At 43.5% G+C, this 17459-nt stretch overlaps 1 protein-coding gene across 3 annotated transcripts in view; it reads left to right on the plus strand.

Moving 5' to 3' along the window:
• The window catches only part of Dock11 (dedicator of cytokinesis 11), a 183969-nt gene that overhangs the window by 38516 nt on the left and 127994 nt on the right, over positions 1 to 17459 (plus strand). For all 3 annotated transcript variants that reach the window (XM_037199256.1, XM_037199255.1, XM_028887297.2), the window contains exons 2-4: positions 15376 to 15492; positions 15578 to 15667; positions 16492 to 16574. In XM_037199256.1, the coding sequence (XP_037055151.1) occupies positions 15376 to 15492; positions 15578 to 15667; positions 16492 to 16574 (290 nt within the window). The remainder of the gene's footprint in view (positions 1 to 15375; positions 15493 to 15577; positions 15668 to 16491; positions 16575 to 17459) is intronic.

Below are 17459 nucleotides of genomic sequence, written 5' to 3' on the forward strand. Positions count from 1 at the left end.
CACACCATGAGAGCAGCTGTAGGGAAGAGCGGAGAGCTGGGATCAGCAAGGCTGGCTCTCAGCTACAGCAGCAAGAACGGTATCTGACAGGGTGGGGAAGTCTGCGGCTATGGTCAGACTACACACAGAGAACTGCAGCTGCGGTTCACATTGCAGAGGGCGATTCAACACCTCGTTATACCAAGTCGGGCTCTTGGTTCCAGAGGGATGCTGAAGACACCTACTGCCCTTTCAGCTCTGAGTTCTGCCCTGTCCACTTGTGTTTCTCTCCGCGCCTTCCAGTGGATAGTCTGGGAAAGGGAATGTGCTTCAGGAACCTAAGGAGACTGACCGCCTGTGTGTGGGTTGACCATCTGGCTTAAAGCTGGAACGTGGTCACTGCCAGTTCACCAGAAAGCAGGGGCAAGTCCCTGATCTGGCTGGGGGCTGCAGCGCCTACAGTGGGTGACAGTGGGTTCCTGAGTGCTTTACAGCTCCTCCTGGGTGAGCCTAGTGGCAAAGGAAGGAAGAGAAACTGAAACAGTTGAGCAGGGGCCCCGGGCGGAATGTTGTAGAAAGGTATTCCGCCTTTCTATGGGCGCTGCCGGACTTTTGGAGAGAGCTGTCTTTGCTGTCCCTCTTGACTCAGAGTATTATTGGGCTGTGGGTGTAGTGATAGGACACTTGCCTAACAAGCGACTGATCCTGGATTTCATCCCCAGCACTACAAACCGGAAGGTGATGGGGCGGGGAAGGAAATCTCGCCATACAGTTCACATGTGGCCATGAATCTCTCACTTGATTCAAGAAAATCAATAATCTTATTTTGCCGGAATTATCTTGATTGTGAAATACGTAGGCAGTATTGAGATTACTGCACCAAATGGACGTTCTTTGAAAAGCCGCCTGCATGGGAAGCCATATACTTACTCTCTAATGTCATTGATGGAAAGAAGGGGTTTACGTCACAAGTTTGTGACTGTATGAGAGAGATGACGAGGGCCTTTGCTTGCAATGATATTTCATGTACTGTATGTTTTTATCACAAGCGCACTTTGGGAGTAAAGGAAACTTGATTATTTTAAAAGTCTATGGACCACTGAGATGGTTTGGCAGGTAAAGCTGCTGGCTGCCAGGCCTGATGAGCTGAGTTTGATCCCTGGGATCCAGAAGGGGCAAGGAGAGAACTGACTTCCACAAGCTGTCCACTGATGGCCATGCTTGTGCCGCCACACACCTACAGATCACTTGTCTCTGAACGATAGGAGCACTGGGTGGATGAGAGGGTTCAAGCAGGTAAAGGCACTTGTCACCAAGCCCGGCAATCGGAGTTTGATTCCCTGGGACCCAGATACTCAAAGCAGAGATCCGATTTCTGCCAGCTCTCCACTGACCCCCCCCCCCCCCCCCCCCCGCAAGGGAATGAACTGTCTGTCTGTCTCTCTCTCAATAAATAGAAAGATAAGTAAGTAAATATAAAAAATAATAATAAACTGACTCGTAATGGTTTAATTGCTTCTCCTCAAGTTGGTAATTGGATTATTACTGCCATCTGTCTTTGTTTTTCCCCTAATTGATGCAAGTCCAGACATTTTAAGTGAAAAGATGCTATTTGGTAGGCCAGGGATTGCCATAGCCTATTGAAATCCTAGCAAGTTTGTTTGTTTGAGACAGAGCTCCTTATGTAGCCCTGGCATTCCTTGAACTTGTGACGCTTCTGGTTCCTCCTTTTAACTGCTGAGATCACAGGGGACCACGACCATGCCCATCAAAATGCCTAGACTTTTAAAGTTTATAGCCTTTACTTGCCTAGTGGTATGACATTCACATAGTGATTATGTTCATGGCTGTGTCTTAGAAACTAAAGGGGGTTTTTGAACACTCACCCAAAATTCCTTGTTTGCTAAAGTCTCTCTGACATCATTTGAAACATTGTGGCTACCAGAAACCAACTGGAAATCCAAATAGAAGGGAGCCGAGGAACAACAGGCAGCCTAGGCACTGAGTTAGTTGCTAAGCGACTTTTATTTTCTAAGTTGTAGTTTTGGATTCAGAATTCTTCCTTGAACGTGTTTCGCTTTTACAATTACAGAAAACCAGAGTTCTTACATAAAATAATGCAGCGTGGGTATAGGAAAGCTAGCATGGCAGTTGATCTTAACTTTTTCTCGGGCCATACATTCCTTTGAGATTACCGGAAGTTCCAGACCCTTCTAGAAGGAGGTAGAGCTGTACACATGCTGGCCGTCAATGAATTCTTTCCATTCATGAAAGCTCAAGTTTCCTGTTCTTCTAGGCAGGTGCTCTGTCACTGCGCTGGATCCTCCAGCTCTTTCCTAGTCTTTTGTAGGCCTGTGACACAGGTCCCTGGAATACAGGAGGCTTTGAAGGAATTAAGGCAAAGCCTTCGGGGCAGGGCTGAGAGCCCAGCGAAGCTTAGAACTTGAATCAGCGAAGAAGTAAGTCTATGAGCATCAAGTCGGGAATAGGGCATAGTGGAGAAAACGGCAAGGAGGCTGATTTGGGGCTTGGAATGGCGGCGGCGGTGGCCGGTGTAGTGTGAAATGAGAGCACTCTGGGCCCGTAGGCTCCAGTTCACCTGCCAGTGAAAGTAGACCACTAGTGCGCTGTCGTGGGGAGAGCATGGCAGTTATGTCCATCTAGCTCCAGACTTTATAGGGGGGAAGTGCAGAGAGTATTTTCGAGGACAGATGGTGGTTTTCACTGGGATAGCCATTCAGTCAGTGCTGTAGGGCCGAGGCCTGTAGAGGCCTCCACCCCTCATGGCAGAATTTGCAGGAGGTGGGGTAGGCACTGCAAAGTGGGAGTGCTAAGGTAAGGGAATGGGGGAGTGCTGGTTGGAGCTAAAGCCTTTCTTGCTTTCTGAGCACGTAGGACTGTACTTTGGAGTGCTTTTAGCAGGAGCAAATCAGGGAATGTTCTTGTGGGCCTATTCCGCTCACAGACTAAATGTGAACTCAACAGCGGGAGAGAGAGCTGGAGGGAGAGACGAAGACTGATTGATTGATTGATTGATTGATTGGGAGGAAGCCCATTGAAGAAAAACACTACAATCAGTATGAATGGACTTTTGCTTGGGTCATCCTCGTCCTCTTGGTTTTAACTCGAATGCCCAAACTGACACCATTTTCAACTGCCCAGCCCTGGTGTTCCTCTGTGCAGGTATGCCTTGTCCTCTGAGAACTTCAGATACCGCACTATGAATGTATCCAAAGAGTAATGTCTAAGAATAATATGTGAGTGCTGTTCATGCTATTCACATGTACAGGGCAGGGCTCCTGGGTCCCTCCCTAATGAGTGTCTCTCAGTGAGTGCGCATCCTGGGAAGATTGCAAGAGGAAGACAGCCTTAATGCTGAGGGTGAGAAAGATCTTGGCAGTGGATCTGTAGTTTCCTTATTCACTCATTCAGGATATAATGTGGGGGAACTGGGGACCCAGCCATCTCATCTTTTGGTGGGGAGGGGAAGGGAGGAAATTGATGAACACTGACTGCATCTGAGACCTTTGGTTAAAGGCTAGGATGGGAAAGGAAGCAAGTTACTTGGTCTGTGCTTCAGGAGGTGAGTACCACTGGTTATCAGGGGCTGGCCACGTGTACCTGGATCCATCAGGGAGCTTTACAGGGCTCTGTGATGTAGTGGAGGAGAAAACCAAGCAGAGGAATCAGGGTCAGCAAAAGTGAGATCATGTGAGCTACCAGGGAGCTACGGCTAGTTGGAGGGCATACGCTGGAGAATGGCATTGGAGGCCAGATCCCAAGGTGTCTTAGAGACCTTTCTCAGCAGTTTGGGTCTTACAGTGAAGGTTCCGAGAGGCCACTGAAGGAATTTATTATGAACCAGCTTTCATCTCATGAAAAGTTTAACCGATATGGATCAAATTAGCCAATGAAGAGGTGTTGGGAACCAATTGAGTTGCAGGATTGGCAGCTGATCTTTTCAGAATGAACTGTTCGGGTTAATTTAGTCTGTCACAAGGGAGATAGATGCAAGTATTCTCTCGGTGTCCTTTGAAGAAAGATTCTCTGTACAAAGTTTCTACTTGCTTTCCCTCAAGAGTTTTGTATGCAACTCTAATGAGCAGCTTTCCATAATTCAGTGTAGTGCTCCTGGAAAATAGAGACAGTGCGGTACATTTTCAGGCTATGTTGTCATTTTATGGATTAATTTCCATTCTTATGGACCTTCTGGCTTTCACTGCATAAATATGAGTAAAACATCTGTTCATGTCATTCCCTTGCTTAAAGAGAAAAAAACAAAACTCTGCTGGCTCCCCACTCCTATGCTAGGAAACAGTCCCAGGTTGTTTTCTTGGTGCATGCAACCCTCCACAAATGGAACTATTTGTCTTAGTCCATGCAGCCCTCCATGAATGGACCTCTCCAGCTCAGCTCATCTGTCTCTCCCTTGGATGCACATCAGCAAACTCATGGACTCAGCCCTCTGTCCTCTGTTTTCCATGCTGCCTATACTCACCTTGCCTGCTGTGGGATGATGGTCTGTCTTCCATTGTCCCGGGAGCAGCCCACCTGCTTATTTCTCCTTCACCAGCAGAATGAATGTCTCCCTGACTGGGGGTCCACACAGCACCCTCTGTATAGCTAGATCTGTTGTGGAATTCTGTCCTCCAGCCATAACATGGCCCTTGCTGTATTGAAATCTGAGCAGCTGGAGTCACCTGCATGAGGCTGTCAGGAGACTGGCATTCCCTCACTGGGTGGAGGGAGGGCTCCCGTGGCACTGCTGGAGAGCTTCCCTAGGCCCTGCTTCCCTCCTCCAGGGTATAGAAGCAGTTAACAATTGCCAGAGACGGGACTTTTTTGATGATAAGTTGCCCACACTCCTGTAAGTAACTCCAGCTAACCTCATTGGTTCACCAAGGTAGACTTGGGTTAAATCAGTTTTCTCTTCTGTCGTTGGTGCCCTATTTGAACTAAATACACATTTATCTCTACCCAGGAAAGATTACTATGGCACTGTCCCAGTCCATCCCATGCCTCATCCTAGCTCTCTGTGGGAAAGCATGGCTGTCTGCCCCCTCGGGCTCATGAGGTCACCAAGGGCCCGGTCTGCATCTTGTCCACCTTTCAGCAGTTCGTAGCTCACTGCCTGACCCAGGGCTGAAGCTCAGTGAATGTGTGTGACTAAGTTAAGTGTTTTACATTTTATTTTGTAAGTGCCCTGGAAGAATTCTCAGGGGATGAGTGACCAGGGAGCCTCACTGGTGTAGCAGCTTGGCCAGCAAAAGTTTTGACTGAGGTAGGATCTTCTCACACATCAAAATCTAACTATGCTAATGAATAACTGGGAATGTATCTCTTAGGCGACACTGGAGGTGTTTTATCTTTTTGAATGTACAAGAAAGTGAAGCTTTTTTATGTTTTCGCTTTTCTCTTAATTTTTGTTAAAGTTAGCATAAGGAGTAATTGGGTTTCATCATCCCTCATTACACTTTAGGTGTTCAAGAAGCCTCTCATAAGTCTTGACCCCTAATACTTCAAATTCCCTTTCTTTGTGTGTTGGTTTGGTTTTTGTTACCTCAACACAAGCAGAAGTCATCTGAGGAGAGAGAACCTCAATTGAGAAATGCCCCCATCAGATTGGCCTGTAAGAAAGCCTATGGGGCAGTTTCTTGATTAATAATTGATATGGCAGACCTGGCCCACTGTGAGTGGTGCCGCCTCTGAACAAGTGGGTCTGGGGTGTGAGAAAGCAAGCCAGTAAGCAGCCTTCCTCCATGGCCTCTGCTTCAGCGCCTGCCCTGACTTCTCCATGATGAAACAGACCCTTTCCTCCCCAAGTTGCTTTTTTTTGGTCAGTGTTTTATCACAGCAATAAGAAGCAAAAGTAGGACCCCTGCTGAGTGTGTGTGTGTGTGTGTGTGTGTGCTGCGCGCGCGTGCGCACATGCTCACTTCTTGAGATCAAACACAAGAGCTTGCTCATGTTAGCCAAGCCATTCCACTATTCAACTACATCCCTCTCACACCAGAACTTTCAAATACTGTCTGTAGTGATAGGACATTTGTCGTGGGGAAGAGAATTGGCTTAAAGAGGAAAACAAAGAGCATAGTCATGGTAGGCTAATCCAAGACATGTACCCAAGGGATGCTGGGCAGATTGAGCATCCTCCTAAGGACTGATAGACGCTAAGCACAGAAGAAGTAAGGCCTCATAAAGTTGTGATAATGTGGACAGGGGAGTGAGAGGGGTGTTTCTGGGTATGTGAGAGTTGGGGAAACAAATCAAACATATTAATAGGGGAGTGCAAGCTGAGCTTCTTCTTCTTCTTTTTTTTTTTTTTTTTTTTTTTTTTTTTGAGACAGGGTTTCTCTGTGTAGCTTTGCGCCTTTCCTGGAACTCACTTGGTAGACCAGGCTGGCCTCGAACTCACAGAGATACGCCTGCCTCTGCCTCCCGAGTGCTGGGATTAAAGGCGTGCGCCACCACTGCCCGGCTCAAGCTGAGCTTCTTTAGACTAGACTCAATCAACATGGATATGATTGTAGATTGCCCAGAGGGTCTGTGGGTTAGCAGGGTAGTAAAATGGAGAACCACTTTCAGGCATGTGTGCCTGTTGACTTATACTAGGATAGATAGGGTTAACATGGATTGGGTCACTATGTCCTGTAATATTATGCAAAGAAATAGAAAAGCTCTCAACTTTTAACAGATGTAAACTTAAGAAAAGCCAAAGGTACTTTGCCCTTATTTTCTTTAAGTAGCTTTTACAACTGTATTATCTCATATAGTGGTGCTGACTTCTAGGACTGGGAGGAAGTTCACACACAAAAAAAAAAATGAGGAGGGGGGGTCATTTTAGTTAATGAGAAGATCCAAGATGGCCAACTATGGGAAGACTAGAATATTTGTTGCAGGATGCCTTTTTGTCCTGTTTAAGGTTTATTTTCAAACTGGGGCCTTTCAGTTTTCTTTAGTCCGTTATCAGAAGCAAATCAATGAGATGCACAGACCTGTGGAGCTGTGGGAAATGTGTGGCCACATTTTAAAGTGTAAACAGCAGTATTCTGATGATGCTGAAGGGACTTCAGGTCTTTAGGTGTTTGGTTTTTCACTGACTAAGTACATTTGACTTCTTTTTTTGCTGAAGAATGCCAAGTATGTTATGGCTCTGTTTATAAGTAAGGAACAAGTCAGTGAGGATTTTTTTTTGGAGACAAGGCTTCTCTATGTAGCCCTGGCTGTCCTGGAACTTGCTCTATAGACTGTCCTCAAACTCAGAGATCTACTTGCCTTTGCCTCACGAGTGCTTGGAATTAAATGTGTATGCCACCACCACCGGGATAGTAATAACATTTTTTAAAGGTCACAACTGACCTTGAACCCCCTGGGATTACGTAGTTCTCTGTCTCAGCTTCCCAAGTAGCTGGGACTATACAGGTGGGTCACTGCTTCTAGTGAGAATTTTCTCGTAGTTTTGCAATTCTATGGTGAGCACAAATGTCCAAGGAAGATTGAAATTAGTTGATAGGCATGGAATAAATTGTCATAATTGTGTATGTCTTGAGAACCTTTTCAAGTGTTTGCTTTTTCTGGAAAATCATTATGTATTACCAATGAAAAGGCTTTTTTTTTCCCCACCCCAATAAGCCTCTCCGCCGACACAGCAATCCAAATCAGACCGAATTAGAAAAAGCCCTGGTTTAATGGATAAAGCATTCCCGGGTGATCTCCAGCCCCGCAGAGAGGAGATGGGGACCAGAGACCGGAAAACCTGTTTTCTGGGATGCAGTTTAAATACCCTGTGGGAGTGGTCTTGAGCATCTCTGGGGGAGGAGCCGTGTTTGGTGGGCTTTGAGGGGGTGGGTTTGGGGAACGATATGGAGGAGGGGAGTTGAGGTGGTGCTTCCACCAGAACAACCAAGGTGCATTTTTCCCTATCAATAAGGGTGAGCTAAGAATAAAAATAGTATTATTCGAATTGACATCCTCTCAATTTATTCAAGCCCTTCTGTTCATTTCCCCCTCTTACGTTTGAGTCATTTAAAACTTATTCCCACAAAGTGAATACCAAGCCAGGAGGAACTGAATCCAAATCCAGTGGATTGAGTCAAGTTATAATTATTGACTACAATGAAATTCGGGGTAGAGAGTTCATCAGAATTCTACTTCCCTCTTTGGAGAGAATATGGATTATTTGCATAATATCTGAGTTGGCAGTAAAGAAGATATTTGTTAAAGCAAGCATGAAACCACTTACAGAGCATGTATGTAGTCGTTTCTTCAGAATAAAATCTTCTTGAGTTTTTCAGACTAGTTCTCAAAATACATAGCAAGTAGAATTGGAAAGGGGAAGTAATTTCACATTAAAAAATTTCCCGTGTTAAAGTTCTGAAATTGGAAAAAAAAAATAGGGAGGGGTAGGTAGGGTTATTTTTCCTGGTTGTTTTTATGTTCAATTTTAAGTACCTTTGAAATCCCATTTTTGTTGACTCTTAGAGTTGTAAGTCATTCCTTAATTAAACCTGGGAACTGAAAATCGGTTCTGAAGGCTGTTCATGCTTCTGACCTCCTGGGTGGCCATTCTGGCTTAGAAAACTTGTTCACAAGACTGGCCTCTTTGTGTTAGGCAGCTGGCTATCCCCAGGAACCACAAAAGCTGGCTTTGGAGTTCTCACGGCTCTCTGCTAGGTTCTGTGGAGGATATTGAGATGAATTAGATACGGTCCCTTGACAATATCTTACTTTTTTTTTTTTTTTGTAATTTGATTCTTCCCCACTTGAATCTGCCAGCTCCTTTCCTCAAAGTAAAAGACCCAAGGTGTTAATCCCTACTCATTGGAGACAAATGCTAAATTGGAAGCAACAGCCGAGAAATGCAAAACTCCTTATCCAATTAAGATACAAGCTCTCCAAGTTAGCCATGCTCAGCATCAGGATAAGGAGGGAAGGTCTCACTTTGGTTAACAAAAATGTATGAGTCTGTGGAGTTTAGAGTGCACTATGGGTTCATAGTATGGTTAAGTCTCACTTATCCAGAGGGCCTGCGCTAGCATATTCTAATAAGGACTTCCTGTTCTGATAAGGACTGCCTGGCCTCAAACTTGTAATCTTCAGCCTCCTGAGTGGTTGGACACCAGGTACACCACCATGTCTGGCTTTCTTCTAGAGTTTATGAACAGAAGTAGAAATGCAGAAGTGATCCGAGACTGCATATTGTCACGCAATGAAAACTTCTGATTTAAATAAATGCTAATGATGGATTTCCATGTTTTCATGTGTCAAATGGTTTGGCTCAGCACTTTGCTAGAAGCAGCAGTGGCCACTGGAAGGTATGATAGAGGTGCAGGAGCCGAGTGTGGCTTTAAGTTCAGACAGTTTCTAGAATCAAGTCATGTGTCTTGGGTTTCTCTACCTTCCGCACTAGGGGGGTCCTTAGTGGCAAGGTCTAATTCTTTTTATGTCCCCATCACCAGGACCCAACACAGCGGCTGGACCTTAGTAGGACCCAAACAATGTATCACACACTGAACCTGCTTTGTTTGCTCTCCTGCCGGAAATTCCATGCCCCCAGTGGCCATTTTGAGTGCAGAGCGTTATTTTAAGGTATTCTCTGGAGAGAAAACTAGAAACTGCTCTTGAGTGGCTGAAAGGAAGGGGGAGCTGAATGGCAAGGGGCAGTGCAGAAAGTTCCAAGTGAAGGGGGTGGCGGAACCATGGGATGGAGTGCCTCACCTCTTTTTGAGCATGGTACTTCTTTCTCCACACCGTCCTCATCCATCAAAAAACGTTCAGCAAGGCGTAGTGCCTTATGCCTGTGATCCTAGCTCTTGGGAGGATTGTTTGGGACTGGCCTGCGATACCTCGTAGGTTCCAGGCCAGCCTGGACTACAGAGTAAAAAAAACCCTTTCTCTCTCTAAAACAACAAAGGAACAAAACCAAAGAATTCAGATGCCCCTGCAACTATGGGCCTGTCTCAAAACTACAAAATGAACATTTGGACAAAATTGTTGTCTTAAACCAGACAAGTCGCCATGCCCTTCTTGCCCCGAAACCTAATGTGGTGGATGGGTCAGAGCAGGTGGTGGGAGGAGGTTTGGAATTGGCCCCGTGCCTCACTGCTAAGCCTTCTGCTCGCCCTCCCAATGTGATAAAGAAGGGATTCTGTGCAGCCAGTGCTCACTTTAGACTTGCAGAGGATGCATTCTCTGAATTCTTCATAAGAACTGGTTTCTAAAATAGAAGATTTACTGGTAGACTCATGACCTTTAGTATAATACCTAAGCAGAAGTAAGTCGGGCTGATTCTTGTGGTGTTTGTAGAGAAATACCAGGTTATTTGTGGTTTCAGTGCTATCATTGCTTACTGTTGTTGTATACATGTGTGGTGTGCATGTAGGGGGGGTTGTGCATATGTACCATGGTGTGCATGCGTAGGTCAGAGAACAGCTCTGTAGAATAGGTTGGTTCTCCCACCTTGTGTGGGTTCCCAGATCTACCCGAGGTGGTCAGGCTTCCGTGGCTTCATTCTCAGGCCCCTTTATTGGGTCTTAAATGAGAGGATTTGTGCTTGTGTTTCTAATGATAATCTACACAGACGTGCTAGCCGTGTGTGCTTTGGAGACACTCAGTGATTGTCACCATCAGTGCTTTCGCTGTCAACTGTGATGCAAGCATGCCCATATTTACATGCTTTAGGATTCTAGACGTGCTTTTGTATTTTGTAAGTGTATAGTTAAAATGATGAAAGATCCCCACAATGGATGTGTAAGAGCTGCCACAAAGAAGAATGTTCAAGTTCTGACGCTGTGCATAGACCCTCAGTTGGGATCTGTTCTTTCTAGTCAGTTGGCCGAGAGGCATGCTGCAGCTGAATCCATGCTGATGACTTTGCTGTTTCCCCTGTACTAGAAATGATACGATGTTCTGTTTGTGGAACTGTGCATTCTTCCTAGTTTTGGGATTTACACACCAAAGGCAATTGAAAGTTCCACTTAGGTAGCTTAACTGAACACGAAGCAATGGGCTATATCTAAAGCCATGGTTCCAAATGAATATCCAATTTTTTTTTTTACTAGAACTAGGTAAATAATGATTTTATTCTTCTTTACAGGAGGCTCAGAAAGCTTTTTTTTTTTAAATGCATCTTAGTGGAGATGTTTTTAGAGCTGAGATTGAGCCCAGGGTCTCATATGATAGTCCAGGCAAGCCCTCTACCACTGAGCTACATCTCCAGATTCAGTGAACATATTTGATTCTTTGAGGATTATATAAAAATACATTCAGTTTGTGAAACACTGACAAGAAAAAGAAAAGGATCAGGAGTTAGAAGATGTACTTTGGGGCTGCAGTATAGCTCAGTCATAGAGTGCTTGCCTGCCATGAACAAGGTCTGATTTCCGACATGGCAAAAGGCAGAATCCCAGCTTGAATGGTAGTAATGGTGATTCTGCTGATACTGACTGACAGCTGAATCCTCTGGGCCGCTTCCGTCATGTATAAAGTTAAAAGTAGTTTATGTGTGTGCTTGATGGACCTTTCCTAACAGCAATGGAATGCAGTTGTGAGTGCTTTCTTAATGTTACAGAGTGATCTTTAAATGAGCAGAAAGGCAAGAAAATACTAAGAATACCACCGCCAAGTCATTTCAAGGGCGCTTAGGGGACCGATGAATGAGAATGTTGAAAGAGAGATCACATTGTTTTCTTGACCCTGGTGAAAACTGAGTAGGTTCCAGATTTAGGTTGACCATTTTCTTGTCACTCCTTAGTAAGGCAAGACTGAAACATTTGCCCACTTCACTCCAGATGGTGTAAATGCCTTTTGTTTAACCTGTGACAGGAGCATACAGTGAGGCCTTGATGTTACTTGAGTGATTAGTAAAGTCATATTTATTATAATGCAGGTTTCTGGGCCTATAAAAAGTCTTTGTAGGCTAATCATTGTAAAAACTAAAAGGATAAGTAAAGACCATGGAAAAATTCCATATTCTTTCCTTCCTTTCTTCCTTTCTCCACCCCAAGTTCTGGGATTAAGGGCATGCTCAGCTTTCTTTTTTAATTTAAAATATTTTATTGAATATTCACACATGTATATAATGTGTTTTGATCAAACCCACCCTGGCCATGAAAAATCTGTAAGTATGGTAAGAACTTTCTGTTTGGTAACCATAGAAGTCTAACGATAGAATGGCAAAAAAAAAACCAAAACAAAACAAAACAAAAAAACTCCATAAGGTTATTGTCTAGATTGCTGGGAAGAATAGCTATTAGGTCTATTAAATCATGATAATTCCTTGAGTCCAAACTTTTCCTTGTTTCTAATGACTTAATTCCACTGAAGGGAAATACAGGGTTGTCAGGCCTCTCTTGTTTTTTCTCGTAGAGGTGAAGCCTGGTTCATAGGTCTAGGTCTTCTGTTAGGAGAGTGGTTCTCAGTCTTCCTAATGCTGGGACCCTTTTACACAGTTCCTCAAGTTGTGGGGACCCCCAACCATACAATTACTTAGTTGCTACTTCATAACTGAAATTTAGCTGCTGTTAGGAATTGTAATGTAAATGTCTGATATGCAGGCTATCTGATATGTGACCCCCGTGAAAGGGACATTTGATCCCAAAGGGGTTGCAATACACATGTTGAGAACAACTCTCAGGGGAAGCATTGTGGTACACAGAATGGTTACTTTAATTCTTCTAACATCTTGCTGCCTGTGACAGAGGAAATGGAGACTCAGAACATTAGGTTGAATCAGTTTGAAATGAAAAGTAAAACCTTAAAAAAGAACATTTTTTATGTAGCAGGGGGAAACTGTTGATTCAGTTTTAGAGGGCATATAGTTAACATCTAAACACACAATTCATTTTGACATAGGCCTTTTCTATTAATGTGACATGAGAAAGCCAAAAGAGGAATTTCTTTTTTGTCGTTTTCCTGAGTTACTTGAAGCAGATCCATGTGGAATGACCATACACAGTGCGTTAATGGACGCTGATTCAATCAGTTAGACGCCGGCTCTGAGGGCTATATTTCATATATCTTATTTGTTTAACTTTGTGGGTTGGAGACTGAACCCAGGGCCTTTTACATACTAGGTAAGTGCTCTGCTATTGAGATACACCCCAACCCCTGGTCTACATGGCTGACCTGGAATTCGCCATGTAGACCAGGCTGGCCACGAACTCAGAATTTTGCCTGCTTCTGCCTTTTGAATACTGGGATTAAAGGCATGCAGCACCATGCCCACCTCATTTTTCAACATTTAAGTGACACACAAAACCATGGAAATTGTACATACTAAAGGGTGCCGTGTAATGTTATAAATAAGTATATAACATGCAATGCTTAAATCATGGTAAACATATTTATCTCTTTAAATATATCATTTCTTTGTGGTGAAGGTTTAACATGCCATTTATCTATCTATTTATGTATTTATTTGTGATTTTTCGAGACAGGGTTTCTCTGTGTATCAGCCGTAGCTGTCCTGGAACTTGATTTGTAGACCAGGCTGGCCTCGAACTCACAGAGATCTACCTGCTTCTGCCTCCTGAGTGCTGGGATTAAAGGTGTGCATCACCGCTGCCTGATTGTCTTTTTACTTTTTTTTAGATTTATTTTATTATTAGTTTTTGTGTATAAGTGTTTTGCACCAGATGCATGCTTGGTGCCAAGGAAATGGCGAGCCTCTTTGTGGGCATTGGGTCCTTTGCAAGAAGAAGTACTCCTAACCCAAACCAGCTTTCCAGCCCTGATTTAATATACCTTAAGTCTGAACTTTCTTGATTCAGCTTCTATTAATAAATTTGAATCATTTCATTTAAATAAAACATCCTTATTAGAAATTATTAACATACATTGTTTAAACAATTAACATGTAATTGTTTAAAATAGCATGTAGAGACATGTTAACTGAGTCTGAATATCTGAAAGTTCATTCCATAATTAATGCTTGGATGCCTACCAGGTGCGGGTGTTTTAGGTGCTAGGGTTATGACCGTGAACAAATGAAAGCTTTTCTTTGGCTCCAAGGCTAGCAGCTCACAACTGAATCCCGCTGGAAGGGAAAGGCGGGGCTTCAGTCCTTCCTCCCTTTACTTCTCATAGAGATGAGGCTCGCTTCACAGGGCTAGGTTTTCTATTGTGGGAAGCTCCCTGCCTTCGAATAGTCAGAGAGGTAAAAATAGAACCCAGTATGTTCAGTGAAAGAAAATGATAGGCAGGTAGGTAGTGGAATAATCCCAGTTCAAGACCTTGCATATAATATCTTTGTGTATTTCTGCATGAGAGAACGAGAGAATATTGAGTCTTTTCAGGCACAGACCTGGGGTTGACTTTTGACTCTGAAGACAGGCAAATGATTTAACCTGAGTTAAGTCCAGTGCTTTCTCAACGGTATTGTGGGGGAATCAATTATACCTATTTCGTAGGCTGTTCGGAGCGTTACATTGGAAAATACGCAGAAAGCATTTACCTGCTGTATAGAAAGAGCTCAGGAATTATTGGAAATGGATGGCTGCTGAGTGAGGGAGGGTCAGTTTTCTTCAAGGACATGAGCCCCGAGAAGCCATCCACGCTCTAGTACATGCTCCCACACCCATGCACATATAGGCAGCTCTAAATGAACTCAGTGGAATTTAAACAAGAAGTTGAGAGAGAAAAGCAGAGGGAAGTAGGAGAAGAATGGCTGTGGACTTCATCAAAACACACTATAGACATGATTAAGTACATGAATAAGATTCCGGTTGGTGCATTTATTATGATTAGTCCTCTTACCATGTTATATTATGATTTCTCAGCTTTATTGACCCCACTCCTGGTAACATGAGCCTCAGGCTGGTGCCCTGCTATCAATGGCCAGCTCACTTAGCTCTCTGACAGGAGTCCACAGACTTTGCCTCCTGGAACCTCACCCGTTCAGGCCCTGTCAGCAGGATGAAGCATCTCCAGGCCTCATGCTTGCCATAGCAAAGCTGGAATGTAATACACTCTTTGGATTGTGTGTCTGGCACAGAGAGGGCGCTTGAAGGTTGAGATTTTCTCTCCGTTAGTTACCCAGCAAATAGTGCATGTTCACCAAATGACTCACAGGCTTTTAAATGTGCCATTTTTGTTTGACTTCAAATTCAGGGAATTTTTGGAAGACATACAGATATATAGATTATGGTGCTATTTCTTTAGAATTCTTATCTACAGCAAGGAGGAGTTTGTTTATGCATGCGTTTGGTGTTGACATGTGTTTGCTGTGTGTGTGTGTGTATGCACTTATGGAGAAGGTTTCTCTTATTAAAGTAGCTTTATGTACTTAGTAACAACAATCCCTTTTTTGTGAAATAGTGTATCTTTGCTACATGGAGAGGAATTTCCCTCTTCTGGGACTCTGACAGTAACAATTTATGTCTTTGGTCTCTTACAAAGGAAAAGGCCAAGGTAGTTGAACCCCTGGACTACGAGAATGTTATCACACAACGGAAAACACAGATTTACAGCGATCCCCTCAGAGATCTGCTTATGTTCCCCATGGAAGACATATCTGTGAGTTCACACGCGCTTTTTAAAAGAATAAGCACTTTATTTCCCAAGCCAGTTCTTAAAGCAAGAATGCGATTTTTTTTTCTAGATCTCAGTGATCGGTCGTCAGCGCAGAACAGTGCAGTCTACTGTACCAGAAGATGCTGAAAAGAGGGCCCAGAGTTTATTTGTCAAAGAGGTAAGGGGATCAGTGGTCAGCCAGGGAACATATTTTTCATTTTTATTTTATTCTTTTATTATCTGTGTGTGTGTGGCGCGCGTGTGCCTGAGTAAGTTTATGTGCACCGTGTGCATGCAGATGCCCATACAGGCCAGAAAAGGCCATTGGATCCCCTGAAACTAGAGGTACAGACAGTTGTAGATCACCTGATATTGGTTCTGGGAGCTGAACCCAGGTGCTCTGCAAAAGCAGTGTATGCTCTTAACTGCTGAGCCAGTTCTCCAGCCACCGATCATGTTTTTGGTATTAAAAAATAGCTATATATCTACGAATTTCAAATATATTTTATAAACTATTGAAAATACCTTCTCCTTTATCATAAAAGAGAAATAAAATTACTAAGCTTAATTAACCTATGTAACAGGTCTGTATGATGTGAGGGTAAAACTTAAACATAATTAGTGCATGGTTTTGTTGTTTGTATTTTTCCTTTAGACTTGAGTACTTCTTCATAGTCTTGAAGTCAGAGTTTTCAAAAAGACATGAATTAGGGCTTGTTGTCAATAGGGCTAGACAATCACACTCGATCACCAAACCAACATTTCTCAACTCATTTAAAAAAGTCTGTCGATATTTCACCAGACTTTGGTTTGTGTGTTTGAGACAGGGACTTGCTTTGCAGCCTAGGCTGCCTTTAAATTCCTTATCCTTCTTCCTTGGGTCTCTGGATGCTGGAGATTACAGTGTGTGGTACCATGGTCAGCTCTGCCAGACTTTAAAACAAAATATTTCAGTGTATTCTTTTCCTATGTTTCACATGAACAATTCCTCTTTTCTTGTAGTGTATTAAGACCTACAGCACAGATTGGCACGTGGTAAACTACAAGTACGAAGACTTCTCTGGGGACTTTCGAATGTTGCCATGGTAAGTTTTGAAGTCAGGGTTAACGGGAGAATTAATATTATTATAATCATCATCACCATTATTATCATTGTTATTATTTGGCTTTAGAAACCTCTTCTGAAACCCCTGTTATAGTTTATAATAAACCAAACTTGAAACAGCAGCGCATTTGGCTCGTGCAATATTTTGACTAGTTGAGTGTGTTTTAACTTTGCTTATTGATACTCTTCCCAGTCTCCATGAGCTCACATATTTTGGTGCATCCATATAGATCACAGAATAATCTTTAGTTCATTCTGGAAAATATAGGGAACCTTTTTTCCAGTGGTATCAGTGAAGAAGTTAGAAGCTATTTGATCAGTTCGACACCTGCTGATGTCCCTTGCACGGGGGTCGCCAGGCAGGATCTCTGTCAGTGAAGTTGAAGGAATGTCGTCGGAACAATGTGCCAGGAGTTATGGTTTAAGTCATCTTTCTGCTGTTTAATAGCCGGCCAGGTTTGACCCACCAAATCAACCTGTTTGAGCTCTCCCATTTCTCCATTGTATGACTGCTGGTCTCACAGCATTTCATCTAGAGAAACATGAAAAAAAATGAAGGAGAAACAAGACATTTGTGCAACCCTGTATGTCATTCAAAAACATTTCCCCAGGAACGAAACTACTAACATTAGCAGTCCAAGTTCCCGAAGCACACAAATGGGAGAGCCGGAAGGACACTGTGTTGCTTTCTGACCTGTGAAAAGATAAAGTTCTGTCCCTGCTAGCAGCCCTAGCCTACGTTCCTTAGCAACTTCTGCTCTCCTCGACTCCTATCTGGTCTCTGTTTTATCTTCGCAGCTGGCTGCATATGTGGGAGTCCTTATATACAAATAAAGCGGGGCCAAAGAGGTAGCTTAGTCAGGAG

The sequence above is a fragment of the Peromyscus leucopus genome, chromosome X (assembly GCF_004664715.2).
Source record: "Peromyscus leucopus breed LL Stock chromosome X, UCI_PerLeu_2.1, whole genome shotgun sequence".
Taxonomy (NCBI): Eukaryota; Metazoa; Chordata; class Mammalia; order Rodentia; family Cricetidae; genus Peromyscus; species Peromyscus leucopus.